At 38.6% G+C, this 19,952-nt stretch overlaps 1 protein-coding gene across 4 annotated transcripts in view; it reads left to right on the top strand.

Moving 5' to 3' along the window:
* Positions 1–343: 343 nt before the first annotated feature.
* Positions 344–19,952, top strand: part of DOCK7 (dedicator of cytokinesis 7) — a 147,930-nt gene continuing 128,321 nt past the window's right edge. The window contains exons 1-2 of one of the 4 annotated variants that reach the window (XM_032218873.1): positions 344–516; positions 11,825–11,930. In XM_032218873.1, the coding sequence (XP_032074764.1) occupies positions 479–516; positions 11,825–11,930 (144 nt within the window). In that variant the 5' untranslated portion in view covers positions 344–478. The remainder of the gene's footprint in view (positions 517–11,824; positions 11,931–19,952) is intronic. The other 3 variants (XM_032218874.1, XM_032218871.1, XM_032218872.1) reach the window with 3 other exon arrangements.

The following is a 19,952-nucleotide window of genomic DNA, read 5'->3' on the forward strand; positions in this document are numbered from 1 at the left end:
ATGGAAACCTCCGCCAAGGATTCCAGGAAAACAGACTTGCATCCTTGCATTTTTAAGCGAAATCGGTGCCATTCTCTTTCGGGGCAGGGGTATTGGAGGGACTTGGGAAGGACGTTCCTGCTTTCTCCATAGTTCCGCGGTTAGCCAGAGCCGCCAACTCAACTCCGGGTGCAGCTCCAACGCAGCCACACATCCCTTAAAAAAATTGGAGGCAAATGCTCCGCTCCCTCCTCCGTAGCCCACACCCACCGATTCCCGTGTAGCGAGCCCGTGACGGAGCATATGTCTGCTAGGAGAGGCGCATAAGCTTTCTCCTCCACTTCTCACTGGAAACGGGAATGGATAAACGCCACGACTTTGGGATGCGCGTCGTTCAGGTGCATTACGGCACCCATTCCTGGTTCCTTTGACTGCTCTCCAGCAGCGGCGGCGGCGAAGAGCCGAGGAGCGTTTTGGGTCGCTGGAAGCCGAAGCGGCCATGGCCGAGCGCCGCGCCTTTGCTCAGAAGATCAGCAGGTAAAAGAGCCGGTGCGCGGTGAGGAGGGAGAGCAAGGGAGCCGCATCCTAAGCTCCTGGGAGATCGCATGGGGACTGCGCGAGGGGCCTAACAGGGAGATGCATTCCCGTCCCCCCCACTAGGGGAGATGATCTTGCTGGCGTGGGGGATTCCGGGGACTTGGCTGGGGGAAGAAGGGAAGGGGAGGGCCGGGAATTGCGCCTATTGTGTGGATTGCTTTGTGTGGTCGGCCGTGCAAAAGGCCGTCGCTTGCGCGCGCGGGGGGGCGGCGTCGTTTTCCGGGGCGCGTGGCGTTGCGACCGGACGGTCGCTACCCCGGGGTGTTTTTTTTTTCCTGCTCCGGAGCCCGATCCGGTAGGCGTGGATATGATTTATGCAGCAGCAGCAGCAGCAGCAAAAGGCAGGCCGTCGTGTGGGCGGCCGGATGCATTTTGCGCGCAGCCTGATGCCGAAGCACGCCTCCCTTCCTAGGGTTAATTGTAGCGAGCTTGCTTGCTTTGCCTATATGTACGTGTGTATGTGCTCTCCAGGGCTCTTCTCATTGAAGGGGCGCTAGCTTTGGGATTTGCAGGATTGCGTGTTGATGTGCTCCCCCCCCCCCCCCCGCCACCTCCTTCCTCCCCCTTTGTCCTTTTGCTTTATACGTAGATGTTCCTCCCTGGGATTTGCGTCTGTTTCGCTGCCCACAAGTCAGTTCTGTTAGGACGGTCCTTTAAGGACAGGGTGAGCTGTGGTTTTGCATTGATGGATGGATGGATGTGGGTGGGGTGGTCTTTGGCCTTGAAATTAGAGAAGCTGCCTATCTTGGGTTATAAGGAGGAATTGGAAACAGATTTCTTGTTAATTTTTAAAAGACACAATCACGGGGTTTTTTATAGCAAGCAGCTCCCTCTAATTGTGTTAGACATCCCCTTCACAATTTTTTTTTTGCTGCCTTGCTTGATGCTGGACTTGTCTTGCCCTCTCTAGTCTGGTTGCATTATCCATTCCCTGAAGTTCTTTCTCTGCAGCGTTTTTTCAGTGAAAAATTTCACCCATGCACATCAGTGGGGTGGGGGAAATCCAGACTTTTAAGTTTCAGATTCTGTGGTATGTATAATCTGGCTTCCAAACTTAGATAGATAGATAGATAGATAGATAGATAGATAGATAGAGAGATAGATGATAGAGAGATAGATAGAGAGATAGAGATAGATGATAGGCGGGCGGTTTCAAAGTATTATTTTATCCATATTTTCTTTTATTTTAGTTTGACTTTTTTCACTTTTATTTCTATTCGATCCTTCAGAGTTTATTTTATATTCCATTCTTAAATGTGAATGTTGATGGAAAGAAATTGTGCTGTCTTTCAATATACCCTCTGTAAATAGCCACCGACACATTAATAAAGTACCTTCAAAGGTACTGCCTTTGAAACTCTATAGAGTTTTTCATCTGCTTTTTAGAAAGTTTTGGTATAAGAATAAGAACTTAAGTGTGTATTCATACTGTAGATATTGTTGGAAAAGAACCCTACTAGTCTGTAGATATTGTAGATACTGTAGATATTGTTGGGAAAAAACCCGGAAAAGAACCCAGAAATCCGGTAGCTCCTCTTCAAAACAACAACATCCTTTATCAGTTTAGCTACTTCATCAGTCGGATGAAAGCTTAATGCCTTTAAACTGAAATGGGGCTAATAGATTCTTACTGTAGAGGTAATCCTTGACTTATGCCATAATTGAGCCCAAAGTTTCTGTTGTTAAGCAAGACAATTGATAAGTGAGTTTTGCTCCATTTTATGACCACAGTTGTTAAGTGAATCACTGCAGTCGTTCAGTTAGTAACACACTTGTTAGGTGAATCATTGACTTTCCTGCCAAAAGGACAGAGAAAGTGATCAACTGTCATAAATACATCCCAGTTTTCAAGAGTTGAATTTTAAACACATGGCAGTGGGGATGCTACAATGGTCATAAGTGTGAAAGATGGTCATAAGCCAATTTTTTCATTGTTGATCTAACTTTGAATGATCATTAAACAAATGGTTGCAAGTCAAGGATTACTTGTAGTCTATGTCAGTTTATTCCTGCTGTGTTCTGTAAAACTTGTTATTTAGCTAGTAAATGTGTTAGGTTTAAGGAGATTGGTTAGCAACTAGCAAATATTCCAGCTTTGCTTACATGAAGAAATCTGCCTATAACTTTACATCCATGAGTCTGGTTTTAAGATTGTGATCATATAAAATAATTCAAAATTAAATTTTTATTTATAAAATGCTGTCTCATCTCTCTTCATCTTGGCCCATCTTGATATTGCATATGGGATCTGCAGCAAAAAGAAGGCTGGGGAATCTTGGAGGTTGAAGTCCATTCAGATAGTCCTCAATTTAATTACCATTTCTTCCACCCTCTGTTCCCAATCTCCATTTCATTAGGTCAATAACTTTATTCTGGAAATTACATATTCAGAAGAAAGCCAAATCCAGTAAGCCCCTTGAAATTAACAGGATTAACGTCTGTATATACAGGTAGTCCTCAATTTACAACAGTTCATTTAGCAACTGTTCAAAGTTACAAGAGCCGTGGTGGTGCAATGGTTAGAATACAGTATTGCAGGCTAATTCTGCTGATTGCCAGCAATTTGGCAGTTTGATCCTGACCAGTTCAAGGCTGACTCAGCCTTCAATCTTTCTGAGGTCAGTAAAATGAGGACTCAGATTGTGAATGTTTTTCACATTTATGATAGTTGCGGCACCCCTAAGGTCACATGATTAGAATTCAGATGCTTGGCAGCTGACTCGTGTGCGACATTTGCAGTGACGGGGTCATGTGATCCCCTTTTATGACAGTCAAGCAAAGTCAATGGGGAAAACAGATCCACTTAACATCTGTGGCAAGAAATGTGGTAAACTGAGACAAAACTCTCTTAACAAATGTCCCATTTAGAAATGTTGGGCTCAATTGTGGTTGTAAGTCGAGGACTACCTGTATTTAAAAAAGATATGGGGATGGTTTTTCCACTCTCTGCCAATCAACAGTGGTATTGAAACAGATTCAACACAAACTTTTCTACATTTTGTCAGAGTAGTGTCTGATCAAGACATTTTATTTATACACTTCCTGCTTCTCTCAGCTACTGGCTTCTCCAGATTGGTCAAATATTGCTTTAATTATAGCTGTTCAAAAGAAAGAATGTTATTTTGCTTCTCCTGAATGACAAGTGCTAATAGCATTGACAGAATCTATTTACAGCAAATGAAAAATGAGGAAATCTTTCCTAAGAAGTGTTGTGAAATAAGAGAAGGGATGTATTTAATTACTATTATTTATTTTCTTTTTTTTAAATTGCTCTAGCACCAAATATAGCAATTAAATAAGACAAATATTCATCACAATAGAGATGTGAATTCAGGAAGAGATCCTCCAGTCATTTTCCGACCTTACAACTATGTTTACCAAGTGAATGATTTTCATAAGATATAGCAGATTAGAATGATATTTCTTTGGTAAATCAAAGTGAATGTTATTGGATGTGATTTTATCTATGAAGCAGATTTCTTTTTGTCATGTGATATATACATTTTGAAAGTAGTATTCAATTTTTTCAAATTGAATTCCATAGAATCTTAAAGTTCCTCAAGAATCTCAGAGATTTAAATAGAGAAAAGAGAAAAAGATATAGGTTACTCAAATAAAAACAAAGTTTGAAAAGTCCTGATTTAGTAAATTCTTTATTGTCATTGTAGGAAAGATACTTTTCAGAAATTGAAAGTTAACCAAATTACCATGGAAAAGGCTTAGCAGATAACTTACACGATTGCCAGTAGGTTTTGCTTTAATTTTAAACCAGGTATAATGATCAGAAAGCCTTGGTTTGTTTAGGAATAAAGAGAGAATTGAAATAATGACTTTATCCTGGTTTAAGTTAATAGGGGATAAACTAAGGATAGGCAACTTTTTGTTCTGATAAGCACATTTGCAATTATAGCATTATAAATTATTATTTATGTATGCATGCATTTAATATAGCTATGAATAAAATCTAAGAAACAAGAAAATAAAATATAGCTATGAATAAAAGCAAATAAACAAAAAAATAAAAACCCAGCTACTTTTTCCACGCCAATCCTTTCAGAAATGTTTCCATTGCATGGATTTATCTGTGTCTCTTTTTCTGGATTATATAGGCACATTTACTAAAGAAGCACTGGATTGGAGCCATGTATCATTTATGTTTCCAAAATGTTGTCAAGATGCATTCTTGATATTAAAAATTGTGGTGGCTATAATAACAATGGTTGCTTGTAACATGTTACCATGGTAGTATTATTAGTTTTAATTAAAAGGATTTAAAACAAATGGAGTCTGATGAAGTAAGAGTCAGCCACCGAGGGAGGCACCTATGTTCCTTTGCTACCAATCATCACCATCAGTATCATTTTGTCTACCACTAATCAGGGTGGATAAAAAGCGATGATTTTATTTTAAAAAAATAAAATCAGATATTTAAAATTTAAATCTGATTTTTTTTATCAGTGATCCAGTGACAACCATTTGAATTCTGGGTTTTTAATTAGACCTTTTGAAATAATTGTGTTAATAATTTTATAATCATATTTCCTTACAATAAGATGGCTCTCTTCATGGAATTCTGAGAATCTTAAATAGTAAAATGGCTTACAATAGACTACAGTTGCAAAGTTCTTTAGAAACAATAATTACATTCTCATGCATCTTATTTATTATGATTTCAGAGGAACACTACAAAGATGGTTTACACATACAGGTAGTCTTTGACTTATAGTGACCATTTGAAGTTACAATGGCATTGTGATGGCTCTTTTTCAACTTACAGTCATCGCAGCATCTTCATGGTCAGGGGTCTCCAACCGTGGCAACTTTAAGCCTGGAGGACTTCAACTCCCAGCATTCCCCAGCCAGCAAAGGTTGGAGATCCCTGCTCATGGTCACATGATCAAAATTCAGATGCTTGGCAACTGGTTCATATTTATGACAGTTGCACTGTCTTGGGGTCATGTGATCCTTTTGCAACCTTCTGACAAGCAGAGACAAAGGGGAAGCCAGTTTCACTTAACAACTGTGTTATTAACCTTAACAACTGCAGTGATTCACATACCAACTGTGGCAGAAAACTGTTACAATTGTGATTGTAAGTCAAGGTCTACCTCTATTGGGGAGGGAAAAAAAGATCAGAAGATGATCTTTGTAATTCTCCTTTCTCTGAAGTTAAAAAAGGTTGCTCTGCTAATTGGGAAATCTTTCAGAACAGGCTGTATTATGACACAGGGGCTTTAATAGTAAATGGAAGATTAGTTTGGAATTTGGTATTTAACTTTTATGAACAGAAAAACAAATATAGTGTCCCAGTTTGATCCAACCCCGTGAGTTTCTTTTCAGTCGTTCCTTAGAATTATACTCTGTCAGCACTATTCTTACGTTTTTATAACAAAATGGTTAAATTTGGCAATGAGTATTTTCTTTTGCCTTAATTGTAGGTATGGCACACATTCTGGAAAGTTTTATGTGAGCTTATGTTTAAATGTAATTATGATTCAGTGCATTTTTTCCCCTTCAGAAGACTAGATTGACCATGAGGTTTGTAAACCTTGTTTAGGAATCACATGCAAAATCCACAGAGGGAATTAGATTAGTTTCCACCCAACCATGTTGGTGGAACATTTTGAAAGCTATAATCTTCTGCACTTGGAGTGCACCATTTGAGCTGTTCTAGAATAATATTTTCTATATTATTGCTGTAGTTGATACAAGTCTGTATCTAAGTATGCAAACACAATTCAAATTAGCATATTTATTCCAATATACATGTAGTCTACACACAGGTAATTGGCAACATTACTTGATGTGAAAAAAAATTACGACTACCTTTTTATCAAGTTTAAACTCTGCATTCAAGAAAAAAGCTTTGATATGTGGAGAAAAATTATTATATTGTAAACAATGTTGGGCAACAGAGAGAATAGATTAAAAGATATGAAATTGCCAAAATTGCCTGAAGTAGAATATTGTCTGTGGAAAATTTTGATCTCAAAATTTTTTCCAGCCCACATCTGTGTCAAGTCATAAACATCAGCATTTTTTCAGTGCTGTTTTACCTTCAAATTGTCACTAAATGAACTGTTGTAAGTCAAAGATTACCTGTAATGGGCTGAAGTGAATGGCATGGAATATGAAAAAAAAATTAACATTATGCATATGGAAAGGTTAAATGAAAGGTGTAAATTGGGAATGAGCTGTCTTGGTTTTAATACAAGCAAAAGAGATTAAATTTCCTTTCAGCCAGTTCAGTTAAATATGAGTTAGCAGTGGAATTAAGCTGTTTAAAAAAGAAAAGGCTATCTCGGGAGTATATTAAGAGGAACACAAAGTCAATATTGTAAGAAATTACAATATTACTCCATTCTACTCCAAGATTACTCCATTCTACTCCATTCTACTTTTCTCTGGTCAGACTGTTTGAAATACTGCCATCAATTCTGGGCCTCACAGTTCAGGAGTCGGCCAGTTTTCTTTTATATTTTTAAATATTTATTTCTGTAGTTTAACTCATTTTTTCTCAACATCATTCAATAATAAGTAGAATTCTGCAACAAAATGTTGCAACGCGGCTCCTTGAGGGTTACAGACACTTTTCTATTTCCTGACTCAGCTATTTTCCCCCTTCTCAAACCAGATTCCTTTCTCATCCCATCCCACTCCCTCTTTAGAGCATTTTTTTCTAGAGCATTTTTTCCAGAGCATTTTTGTTTTGCTTGCTTTTGTTTTGTAGTTTGCAAATGTTGAGCTGCCCTGAAATCTGCTAGTATGCCCTTCTTGTACATGGGTGGTACTTTTTTGAGCTCCTTAAGGAATGTTCCTCAGAAATTTTTATGTTGTTATGTAAGCATACATTCTCTTGATTATTGTGTGGTTCAGTGCAAACTGGAACTAAATGCAGTCTTTTGGAATATTCCTGTTCACTTTATCATTCAACGGAGCCATGCGTATTCTCAACTTCTTTATTCCATTCTAACTCTTCCCTTTTTTGTTTTTATTTTTCCTTTGTGCATTTACAGAAGCATTGTAATCAGAATTTACAGAATACAAGAAGCAATACTTCCATTATTCTTCATGTTAAATAAAGCATACTTGGTTTCTTGGGTCCTGTTCTTGACATTAGAACTGAGAGGGGTCATGGTGAAGATGGAGCAGGTTCAGAGAAGGGCTGTCAAAATGATGAGGTGTCTAGAAACTGAATCCTGAAAAGAAGTAGGATCTTGATATATTTAGCCTATAAAAGACATTTATGGTAGCAGTCTTTAAATATCTGAAGGTTATCATATGGAAAAGAACTAAAATGACAAAGCGGTAGGTTCAGGCTAGTTAACAGGAGAAATTATTAATATCTAAAGACAGTATGAACTGTTAGCTCATGTGACGTAGCATGGCATTTTTTGCCTTTGCGGAGCCATGACATGAGCGTGGCATGCGCATGACACATCTGGCCTGTGGGCTGCCAATTTGGCAGGCCTGAGATAGATGATGGTGATCATCTCTTGGACATGCTGAAGTAGATCATGTAATGAGCTCAATGTTGGAGTCCTTTTGAACTGTAGAATTATTTTATTTGTGAGCGTAGCCACTTTTGCTAATTTGACAATTCATGACTAACAAACCATGACTTGGTTTGACATTTGAACCAACGGAACATATTATTCAAGTACTCCTTGACTTACAACCATAATTGAGCCCAGCCTAATTAAGTCATGATGGTTGTTAAGCGGCCCACTATGTGAATGTGCCGAGTTTTATGACATTTTTAGCAGCTGTCGTTAAGTAGTCATTGGCCATCAGAACTTTGAAACTGCATGGTAAGTAGCTCGGGGGTGGATAGGTTCCATCATAACTTTGAATGATTGCTAAACAACCAGTTGTAAATCAGGGATTGTATGTATTCATAGACCTGAGATTAGAACTACTATTTTCTGATTCTGAGTTAATTCTCATAACTATTCTACAGCAGTTGTAATTTATAAAATCATCCCTTAATACCATAGACAGTAAATTAAAAGCCATCAACCTCTCTTGTGGAAGTGATGTTCGTAAGGGTATATATTGTGTGGTATGAGGAAGTATTTTTATCTTTTGAATCTTCTGTCAATCAGTTTTAAGGGGAGACATCACGCTTTAGGACAGTGATGGCGACCTTTTTGGGCTCCCGTGCCAAAAGCGGGGGGAGTGCAAGGGGATCATACATGGGCGTGTCATACCGATAATGCTATGAGCGCGACCCCCTTGTGCATGTGCGCATGCACACCTTGCGCATGCACGCATGACCCCTCCCTTTTGGCCTGCGATAGACCGGTTCGCTGACATGGGAGCAACTGCGGTGACTTCCTGGTTGCTCCTGCCCTTCTCCCTGTGGCTGCAACTGCTGCTCTTCTGGGGCTCCCAAGCCAGCCAGGCACTCCAGACCATGGATCTTCATCAGAGCCATGGGCTGGAGCTGTGCAAGTAGCCCGCTCAGGTGGGGAGGGAGGAAAGCCCGTCCTTGCCGCTGCCGCCCCCTCACCCCCGGCGGCTGTCACAGTGCTGCTTTTGGCTGGTGTGGGAGTGGCTTCAGGGGCCAGCCAGCCGCTCCTGCCTTTCACCTTGTGGCTGTCGCAGCTTTTCTGGGGCGCCCAAGCCAGCCAGGCACTTCGGACCACAGATAAGCCATAGGCTGGAGGGCTGGGGCTATGCAAGAAGGCCGCTCAGGCGGGGAGGGAGGGAAGTCCCGATCACAGCTCTACTAAAAAGCGATGGCCGGGAACCCCTCTCCGCGTCTTTTGCTACACGCGGCTGTTGCTCCTCCTGTTGCTGTTTTTTGTGTGTGCATGCGCGCCAGGTACCAGATCTCCAAATGGCTGATGTGCATGTGCACCCTGGAAACAAAAAGACCATTTTCCTAGCGTGCACGTGCACACCGGGCGGATCCACTTCTGCTTTCTGGCATGCCAATGCGCGTCAAGACCAGCTGGCTGCTGTGCCTGAACCCAGAAGAGGAACTGGTGATGGGTCCGCATGCCAGAGAAATGGCTCTGCGTGCCACTTCTGGCACGTGTGCCATAGGTTCACCATCACGGTTCTAGGGTTATGAATATATTTCTTCCTCTTATAGTTTGTCTTCTAAATTCATTATTCTTGGCAATTAGTCATCTTCATTGCTAGCTATTTGTCCTCTCCCTAGCTTGATTATTTCAATGATGAAAAGTATTGCCAATTTCATGTTTTAATGCAGGGATTCCCAACCTTTTTTTCTACCCCGCAGCCCTAGAATGCTTCTGATATATTCTCACACCCCTTTCAAAAGTAAATAATTTTATACATGTAATTATGCATACTACACTATAATTTAGAAACTTTTAAACCCAAGTTTTTGCACCCTGGTAGAACAGGGGTCGGCAATCTTATACACTCAAAGGGCCACAAATGTCCTAACTGGAAGCCCCCATTCAATTATGGACCCGACTGAAAGTCCAGTTCCCCCATCATAGTTTCCTCTTAGTGTGACATCCTTTTTCCTCTACCTGTCCTAACAGAAAGCCCTATCAATTGTGGAGCCAACCAGCGATAGGGAGCCACAGCAAAGGGATGAAAGAGCTATGGGTTGCTGACCCCTGCCCTAGAATATCATCTCATACCCCCAGGGAGTGCGAGCACTCTCAGTTGGGAACCCCTGTTTTAAAGGCTTTAAAATCTCCTTTCAAAGGAGATTTTAGACTCTGAAAAGGCTACTCACTTCTGGCGCTCTGAATATTGATTATTAAGATATAAAAGAATTAGTTTTAAAATGCATTACTTGAATTTTTGGCTGATGCATTGTACATTATTTTTTAACACTATTTTAATTATCTTTATGACCTTGTATTTATATTTGCATATTGAATTTTAGGACTTTGTCCTGGTTCATATATAACACCGACCAAGAGTTTTTAAATCGTAGCATGCTAACCAACTTATTTAGGATGTTACTAAGTTACAGTAGTTAAATTTGCATGAAATAAAAAATGGCAATTTGTGTGAGTTCTAATTCAACCTTAGGTATGAAAGCTGACTGGGTCACTCTCCCTCAGCCTAACCCACCTCATAGGATAGTTGTTATGGGAAATTAGAGGCAGGAATATTAAGTATGTTCACCACCATGAGTTATTTATAAAACTAATGGATAAAAAATCTAAGGAATAATAAAAATAAATATATTGTAGCTTAGAACTAGCTGGAATGAAAATCAAGAAATTTTGGCAAATTTACCCTAGAACCCATGTAATATTTTGGCCCTCTAACTTAGAAGCATTAAGGTGGATTGGACTTCAACACATGCCTTAGTGACAATGGATATCTGCTGAATTGCTGATCCTTTAATACAAAAGTTTGAATAATATACTAATCCATTAATCACATACATTCAAAGAGAAGATGTGGAGGATTTGTTTCATATTACCCTGGGTAAGATGAAACCCATTGCCACTGTTGTAAGTTTTATAGGTATTAATCATTATGTGGTATATACAAAATTAGTGATAAAAATACATGTTAAGTAAGTTAAAATAACATATGACCACTCTTTCATTTATTATGAAATGAAACCCTAATTTTATAAATATAAATGCAGAATTTTAGAATAGGTCTCTTTTAAGTGTCATTATTTTATCAGCTTTCTTTTGTTTCTAATAGTTGACTTTTATATAATGTTTAGAGTGTATGATTGTAGCATCACTAACTTTAACAATGCCACAGAGTTTGTTCTGCATGTTGGATTAGTTGATCCAGTTGTGGATCAATAGAATTAAATGCTTTAATGGACTAATTACAGGTTGGGGTGCCCATTAGTAACAAAGGTCAATAAACTGAAGAGCATATCCCTCTTACAATTTGATATCATTTGTATAATGACATTATCCAATGTGACACAATTTATATTATTTACATCCTTTATATTGTTAAGGTAATGATTCAGTAAAAGATATTTGCAAAATTACATCATCATATAAATAATATAATACAGATGGTGTCATGTGATATGGATGCAATGACATTATACAAAGGGTGTTATTTTCACAGTGGGGAAATTGTGTAAAATAATGAATCTAATGGTGGAATTTGGTTCCTTGCATGCAAAGTCTGTTGTTTCAAGGTTTCACTATATTGTTATAACTTTCTAATATACTGAATATGCTATTGTTTCCTGTAAAGTTTGTATATTTTATTTCCTTGATGAAAGTAATGAATTCTATAGTTTTAAGTACCATCGCTTCTCTTGTTCTAGAACTGTGGCAGCTGAAGTACGGAAACAGATTTCAGGGCAATATGGAGGATCCCCACAACTTCTCAAGAACCTTAATATTGGGGGCACAATTTCTCACCATACAAGTGTAAGTAATTTCTTAGCTTTATAAGCAGCAAGCCCACTGTATATTATCATCAGATCAAGTTTATCTTTTCAAATTTAAGAATAATTATGTTTTTGTGGTTCATGAATTTCACTGGAATTTGTAGGATTCCAAGTACAAAAGGTATTTTAATCTATTATTTGCGTAACAGCAAAAGTTGAAGCCGGCGGGAAATTTTCTGGATTCATTTAGTCTATTTACTGATTCTTGGAATGTGCAAGATTACACAGCATTGTTTGTTGTTTGAGTTTGGGTTTTTTATCTCTGTCCTGTAATTTGCAATTTGTTTATTGTTAACAATAGGCTTGTTGAGCAAGGGGGGCATACCAATGCATATTAGAACTTTGATTTGGTGTGTGGGTTCTTATGTCCAAATTTTCCCTAATCAAGTTAGATAGTGAATCTAATTCCTAAACCCTAAAAATCAGGGGGGTTACATTGAATGTGGGTATAGGAATGTTACCTATCTAATCTCTATTCTAATTTAATATAAGTTGGTATGCTTATGGAGTCACTTAGCAGACATGAAGACTTCTAGGCAGTGGTGGGATTCAACCGGTGTAACAACTGGTTTGCTTCACGTGCACTTTGCACATGTGCACATTGCATTAAAATCGGTTCTAAATCTTACCTTTTCCTGCAGCCCCGGTGAGTAAAACAACTGAAACGAGGAAATCCACTTAGCTGCGCTGATCAGCTGGGCTTCAAACAAAGGAAATATAGAACGGAATAGAGCAGGGGCTGGTGGGTGGGGCCAACTGATTGCCGGAACAACTGGTTCGCCCGAACCAGTGTGTACCAGCTTAATCCCACTCCTGCTTCTAGGATACAATGTTAGCCAGTTATTTAGAATTTTATTTAGGAAGATGCTTAAAGTTAAATTAGTGACATTTGAATGTAGCCCCCTAGAAAGAAAAAGGTAGCAGTGTGTGTTTGTGTGTGTACAGTGACTACAGTACTACTTTCTACAATAAAATCTTCTACAGGTTTGCCACTTTATTGGAATCCTAAATCATTTGTACAGTTTCTATACATTTCCAGCAAATGAATAGAGGGAGCTAGCAATCCTGACTTTGCTTGCTAATAAACTTAGCAGTTCCCGTTGTTATAAATCAGGTTTTATATTCCGAATGTTCCTTTTTAAAAGAATTCCTACTCAGAATGAGAATAAGGATATGCATAGCCAGTTTCTTAATCCCACTGAATTCTTTAATTGCTAGCAGTTGGGTTATGTGTGTTCATGCTTAGTTCATGCAATCTGTGACAGGACAGTAAATTTAATGAATGGCCTACTCATATACTATTATATGGTAGACCACAAATCACCTGACAGATAATGTAAAAGTCAGATTGAAATTAAATAAAAGGCAGTGCATTTGTTAAATCTTGTTTTATTGAAATATGAAAAGGTCAACGACTCTTACTCTTTTCTTTCATTTCTGAGACATTTCTTTGAACATTTGCCATTGCCCAGTGGGGTACTAGAATTAGAGCAAGATTTATCAAGAGGACTGAAATCTTTGGCATCCCTGTTGTGAGTCTACCAACCAGAAAGTTAACTTAATTTTTCTAAAGTAGGAGATTACTCCCTTGTTTTAGTAACTATGGTTACCAAAAGTATGGTTTAATATGCTGTTTTGGCTTCAGTGTGGTAATCATAGTTTCCAGATTTTGATGGAATCAGAAACAAAGGTTAATTAAAGGTTTCCTCATTGAATTGGAGCTTGCACAAAAGAATTAGATTTCTAGCAGAAGGCTTTTTCTAAGAAGCAAACTAACAAATCTCTTCAGCTATGAGGCTTAACTTTTTGTGAAGTATTTAAGTACCTCCTATGTTCGGAATGCTCCTGATGAGTTGGAACTACGGCACCAAAAAAGGGAAAAATGTATACTAAGAGGAAATGCTTTCTGAAATGTTAGTTTTTCCATATATTGATTAAGATTTTTTTGGAGGTTGGCATTCCATCCTATGAGTTTGTAGCCTGTATGTCTACAGATAGTCCTCGACTTACAACCATTCATTTAATGACCGTTCAAAGTTACAATGCCACTGAAAAAGTGACTTATTTTTCACACAACCATTGCAGCATCCCCATAGTCACATGATCAAAATCTGGATACTTGACAATTGGCCTGCATTTATGATGGTGTCCCAGGGTCATGTGATCACCTTTTGTGACTTTCTGACAAGCAAAGTCATTGGGGAAGCTAGATTCACTTAACAAACACATTACTAACATAATAGCTGCAGTGATTCACTTAACAACTGTGACAAGAAAAGTCCTAAAGTGGGGCAAAACTCAATTTACAACTGTCTTACTTTGCAATGGAAATTTTGGGCTCAATTGTGGTTGTAATTTAAGACTACCTATATTAAAAGAGGTTTATTAGATTTCCATATGCCTCCACCTGTCTATGCACAAAACATTTAGCTATTTAGTTCAGTTCAAATAATACCTTGTTAATGTAATGGCATCCTTGGCAACTTTCTGGCCAGGAATAGCAATAGAAATAGCACTTAGACTTATATAATGTTTCATAGTGCTTTACAGCCCTCTCTAAACAGTTTACAGATTCAGCATATTGCCCCCAACAATTTGGGTCCTCATTTTACCCACCACAGAAGGATGGAAGGCTGAGTCAACCTTGAGCCGATGAGATTTGAACTGCTGAACTGCAGCTAGCAGTCAGCTAAAATAGCCTGCACACTCTAACCACTGCGCCACCTTGGCTATATGATTGGGTGATGGGAGCAATACCACAAAATATCTGGAAGACTTTAGCCACTGTGCACATTCAGTTAAATAGAAAGATGGGCTATAAAGCGAGGAAGCGTGTAAATAAATAATGCATTGGGGAAAGATTATAAAAGCTCAATGGACCTCTGGTCTATTCAGTGCTAAAGTCCCCCTTGAGTAAAACTTGACTCCCAATAATTCCTGCATCTTGTATGACTTCCTTCTGAGTTGTACTGTGATATTGCTTTTAAGTACAAATTAGATTTAACCTGTTTTAGATTTTTTTATTTTTAAGTTTAACTTTAAAATTAATTTAATGTTTTTTAAAACTTAGCCAAGGTAGCTATAATGCAGTTCCAAATATTTGATGATATATACCAGCGGTTCCCAACCTTTCTGGCTTGGTGGCCCAGCTGGGGGTGGGGAGGGGATGGTTCTGTGCAAGTGGTAGGTGTACGCTTTCACATGCACAGCTCAGGCAAATGGAGTTGCACACGTGAGCAAACACTGCTTGCGCTAGTGGATCTGCACACATGCACTTTCCCATAACATGGTTTCAAAAAGGCCGCAGCACACTAGTGGGCCGCAGTCTGGGAGTTGTGGACCCCTGATATATATAATTTATTAACATGAGATTATATGAGGTATTTTAATTTTGTAATTCTTGGAAAATAAATTCCAGTATAAAAATGTTATTTAGACTTCACAACATCTTTATAAATACTTATATTTGGGAGAATCAAACGTTTGGTTGGGGAATATAACAACAGTAACAATTATAATGATGTGTACATGTGAATTTGAATTGAATTTAAAGAATTCAAAGATGGGCTTCCATCCTTCCAAGGTCAGTAAAATGAGGACACAGATTGTTGGTGACAATTTGTTGACATTTGTAAACTGCTCAGAGAGTGATGCAAAGTAGTATGGAGTGGTATATAAGTCTAAGTGCTATTGCTATGTGATTGCTTTATGTTATAAAATTGTATTTTGTTGGACTTACACTTGGTTTCATTAACTTCTTACAAATTAATAACCATTACACAAGTATTCCTTAATCTTAACAATTAGTTAAAATTATATTAAAAGAAGAGAAGAACATTTACATCATACTAAGATAAGGGCAACTGAGATTCTCTCATACAGGCTATATAGATTATGCTAGCGACGTTGATCCATCTGCAACACTGTGAGCTTGTTTTGACAAAACAGCTTATGTATCAAATTCCTTGACAGTTTTAAAAATGAAAACAGCTGTAGGAAATATAACAGTGCTGTATAGGTGGAATAATGGATAGATACGCTTAGCTAACACATTCCTCATGTGATATTATAGGCAGGCAGGTAAGAGACCAAACAGAAACAAGTAATGGCTGATTGGGAAAAGCATTAAAATACATCAAAATACTGTGTTTGACATCCAGGGAAGGACAAAGTTGATAAGCAGAGTTTTATTTTCAATCTTGCAAGGTACTATAGCAGTGAAGACTAACAGAGCCTTAAAGGCAAAAAGCTTCAACGTCCTTGTAATCGTCCAGTAATAAACATTTGAGACAGGATTTTGTAATGTAAGCATTGGCAGCGGTAACTCTTCCTCCGCATTCTCAAAGAATAGGCTAGGAAGATGATAGTGTATATAAACCTTATCTAATAAACTTGTATCTCATTTTTTGTGAAAGGCCATTTGCACATTTATACTGATTTAAGATTGCTTTAAAATGACTTTCAATGTAGTATTGGGAGTTTTTCATGCATACATTTACATATGAAATCAAGTCTTTGCAGGCCTGTAAAGGGAAGAAATAGTTGTAGTGCCTACTAAGAACACAACATTCTCTATGTGCCAGATTCTACTGCACATAATGTAGCATATGAAACAGCACAATGGATAAGCCTTGACGCCAGAAAAGGAGAAATATAACACATTGAATCAATTTGACTTTCCATGAAAAACCGTGAAAGAAAATTAACTTGGAATATCCTTGCCAGTTGCAAGTTAGTTTTCATTTTCTGGATTGTGTGAACTACTTATCTTTAAAACTAAAGAAATGACCTTTTCTGTGGAATTCTATTGAACAAAGAATAAGAGAGATTCTCACCAAACGACAATCAGTTATGAAAGAAAAGGTCTGACTATTATTTTTAATAGAATCTGGATATCAACAAATCTCTTATAACAGTAGTTCTTAAACTGGAGGGGGGCTTAATTATTTTTAAGGAGCATCTGTGGGTATATACTGGCACTAATTTGTACTTGTATGTAAGTAGAAGTTTCAGTTTGGGACAGTCACTGCAAAGGTGCTTGCGTAAGATAAAATCTTGGTGTGTGTATGTGTAATTATTGTACATGCATTATTCAAGACCTGGAAAATTACCATTGGGTGAAACAATTTCAAAACCACCTCCCTTTACCGTTGGTTTCAGCCAGAAAAGAGATAGGCTGTTTTCCAAATCTCTCTCTACCTTTCTTCCAATAAGCTAATACAAACTACCAGTAAATCCTCTTTGGTGCTATGACTTTGTGTTATACAGTTAATTCATCTGATTGCCAGGTTGGTGAGATTAATATTGGTTTCTTAGTTTGATATTTATGTTGTTTTATGTCTTCAAGCTATGTTTGTCATTTGAAGAAACACAGGAGCAAAAATGAGACATTTTACAAAATTCTGAGCTTTGCTGTCTCAGGATGGAGTTTTTGTTCTGGGGCAAAAACGGTTTATGGCAGAGTGTTGAACTAGATGACCCTGAACCCTGCTTCCTACCCTACAATTCAATGATTCAGTGACCGGCACCCTCTTCCTAGTCAGTAAAGGTTATACAGTCCTTGAAGAGAATATTGGCACATTGTCTGAATCTAAAATAAAAATCTTATTGTCCTGTGTACATTTCATACTTCCCTGTTGGAAAAGATTTTGTACATATTATCTTTACATCCTTTTACCGTAGTCTATGATTCATTCATCCTTCCTCTGAACAGGCACACAAATCTGAAAGGAATTCAAAGCTGCGGGATTAATTGAATACAATATTTACATGCATAGCTGATTCATGTAGTCCTCTGTTAAAAATCTACATGCTTAACCATCAGCTATTTTTATGAATGTGTAAATAGAATGTGTGCAATGCTGCCTTTGGATCATTTGTCTGATCAGCCCAATAACCTGCAGATAAGTATATGTGCACAATATATATATTGGGATTAATCTTTCTTTCATTACACAGTTGTACTAATGGGTAATATATTGATTTATATAAAGAGAAAAATAATTTATCTTTTTCCAGCATCTTTCACATTAGGTTCGAATAAATAAAACAGAGCTACACATAGGGATAATCATGCCATTTAGGCCTTGGTTTAAGCCCTGATTCAATACAGCAAGCTTTATATATTATTCCATTTCTGCTTTCTAATTCTCCTTAGCAGTCTGAGCTTAAGGACACTCATCTGCCACCTTGCAGCTTTTATGTAATGTAATGGTCTGTATTCTTCATACAAAAGTCCTCCCTTGGGTTATGTTTTCCCAAACTTGTATAAAGCGAAGTTGCATATAGTAAGACACAGACCCATTGGGGGGGGGGGGGGGGAGATGGTGCCAAATGTACTGATGAATATATTCATAATTTTTTATTCTTACGCACCCTTGTCACGCAGGCCCGAATTCCAAGCTCACAATGGGTAACTGATTGTCCAGGAAAGCAGTCCAGGAGTTGAACAGGCCAGGATACACTGCAAGAGCACACAAGGCACAGATCTAGGCATGTTGCTCCAGCAACACTCAAGTTCTCAGGGTTAAGAAGGCAACGCTGGTGCAGCACTTTAGGAGAAGCAAGATTGTCTCCTCATGCGTAATCTAGCTGACTAGCATTGAGCCAATCAGTCTCCTCTCTGCTCTAAGTGTCCCTTGGATGAGAAGGAGGTATGGACTCCACCGCCTCCTCGTTGCTAATGGGCTGCAGGTGTCCCCTGTCCTTGCCTGGAGCCGGTTTCTGGTCAGATTGACCTACCTGAGGCTGCTCCATCAGCTAGCGTTCTCTGAGTCTTGATCCTGACCAATACCTGGCTCCACAGTTTTCCTTTGCAGATTCAAACTCACTCTCCTCCTCTGAACTCCCATCTAGAAAGAGGTTCCAGGAGCAGATCTATGACAGTTTTGTGTACAATGAAGATAGTTTTCTCCATTTTTTTCTCCAGCTGCATTTCTAACACACATGGTTATCGAGGCAGGCAAAGAGGAGTGTGCATCATGGCACTACGAATTATAATATCTGGCATGATATAGCAAGCATTTAGGATTATATACCACTTCATAGTACTTTACAACACTTTCTGGGCGGTTTACAATGTAAGTATTATGTGCCCCCAACAATCTAGGTTCTTTTTTTACCGACCTTGGAAAGATGCAAGGCTGAGTCAACTATGAGCTCAGTCAGGATCGAACTCCAGGCTATGGTTAAGAGTTTGCCTACAATACTGCACTTTACCTACTGCACAATCAGGGCTCTTAATATGTCCAACTTTATTTCTCTATTTGAACAGTCCTTTTTCTTTTGGGAAAAGGGTTGGGCAAGTCTTTGAAGGCTCTTTTGGAGCAACAATAATAGTAGGAAAGGGAACGAGAGAGTGCAAACACACAATTACACAACGGGATGCTAAATGTGTGAATGAAGGCCAAGAAGGGGTTTGGTGGGAAAATGTTCAGGTGGTTTTGATGGGAAACATTTTAGACCTCTGGTGCAAAGTGACTGTGCTGATATAAATTGCATAAAAGCAGATTCCCCCCCCCCCCCACTTAAAACAAATTCTAGGATGAAAATATTCATTAGCACAAATACAAATTTGCATAAGGTTGGGGGGGGGATCTGAAATATGACAGGCCAGACAAGACTTTTTGGAGCTTTGCAGTAACTGTTCATACTTCCCTTGTTGATCTGAAAAAAAACTTGCTTGAAGGTTTTTCACCAGAAGAAAAGTCAGATCTGAGGCTTTGTTTTGCATCTGTAATTAGTTTTAAATAGTAGAGGGGCTGCCTCAGAGGCCTGTCTTTAACCTGACATTGCAGCTAAGCACTTCTCAGATTTCATGACTTGGTTTGCTTCAGGGTGGAAACATCTGTCTTCAGAGTCACCTTGATGCCTAAGCTTGTAGTGTAATAGAAAGTGATATAGCTCAGGAATAAGAGCATCCATATAAATCATCTTATACTACTCTGCTACCTTCCAGATGTATTGGACTTCTGCACCTTAAAAATCTTCAACTAAATGATGT

Source organism: Thamnophis elegans, chromosome 5 (assembly GCF_009769535.1).
Source record: "Thamnophis elegans isolate rThaEle1 chromosome 5, rThaEle1.pri, whole genome shotgun sequence".
NCBI lineage: Eukaryota > Metazoa > Chordata > Lepidosauria > Squamata > Colubridae > Thamnophis > Thamnophis elegans.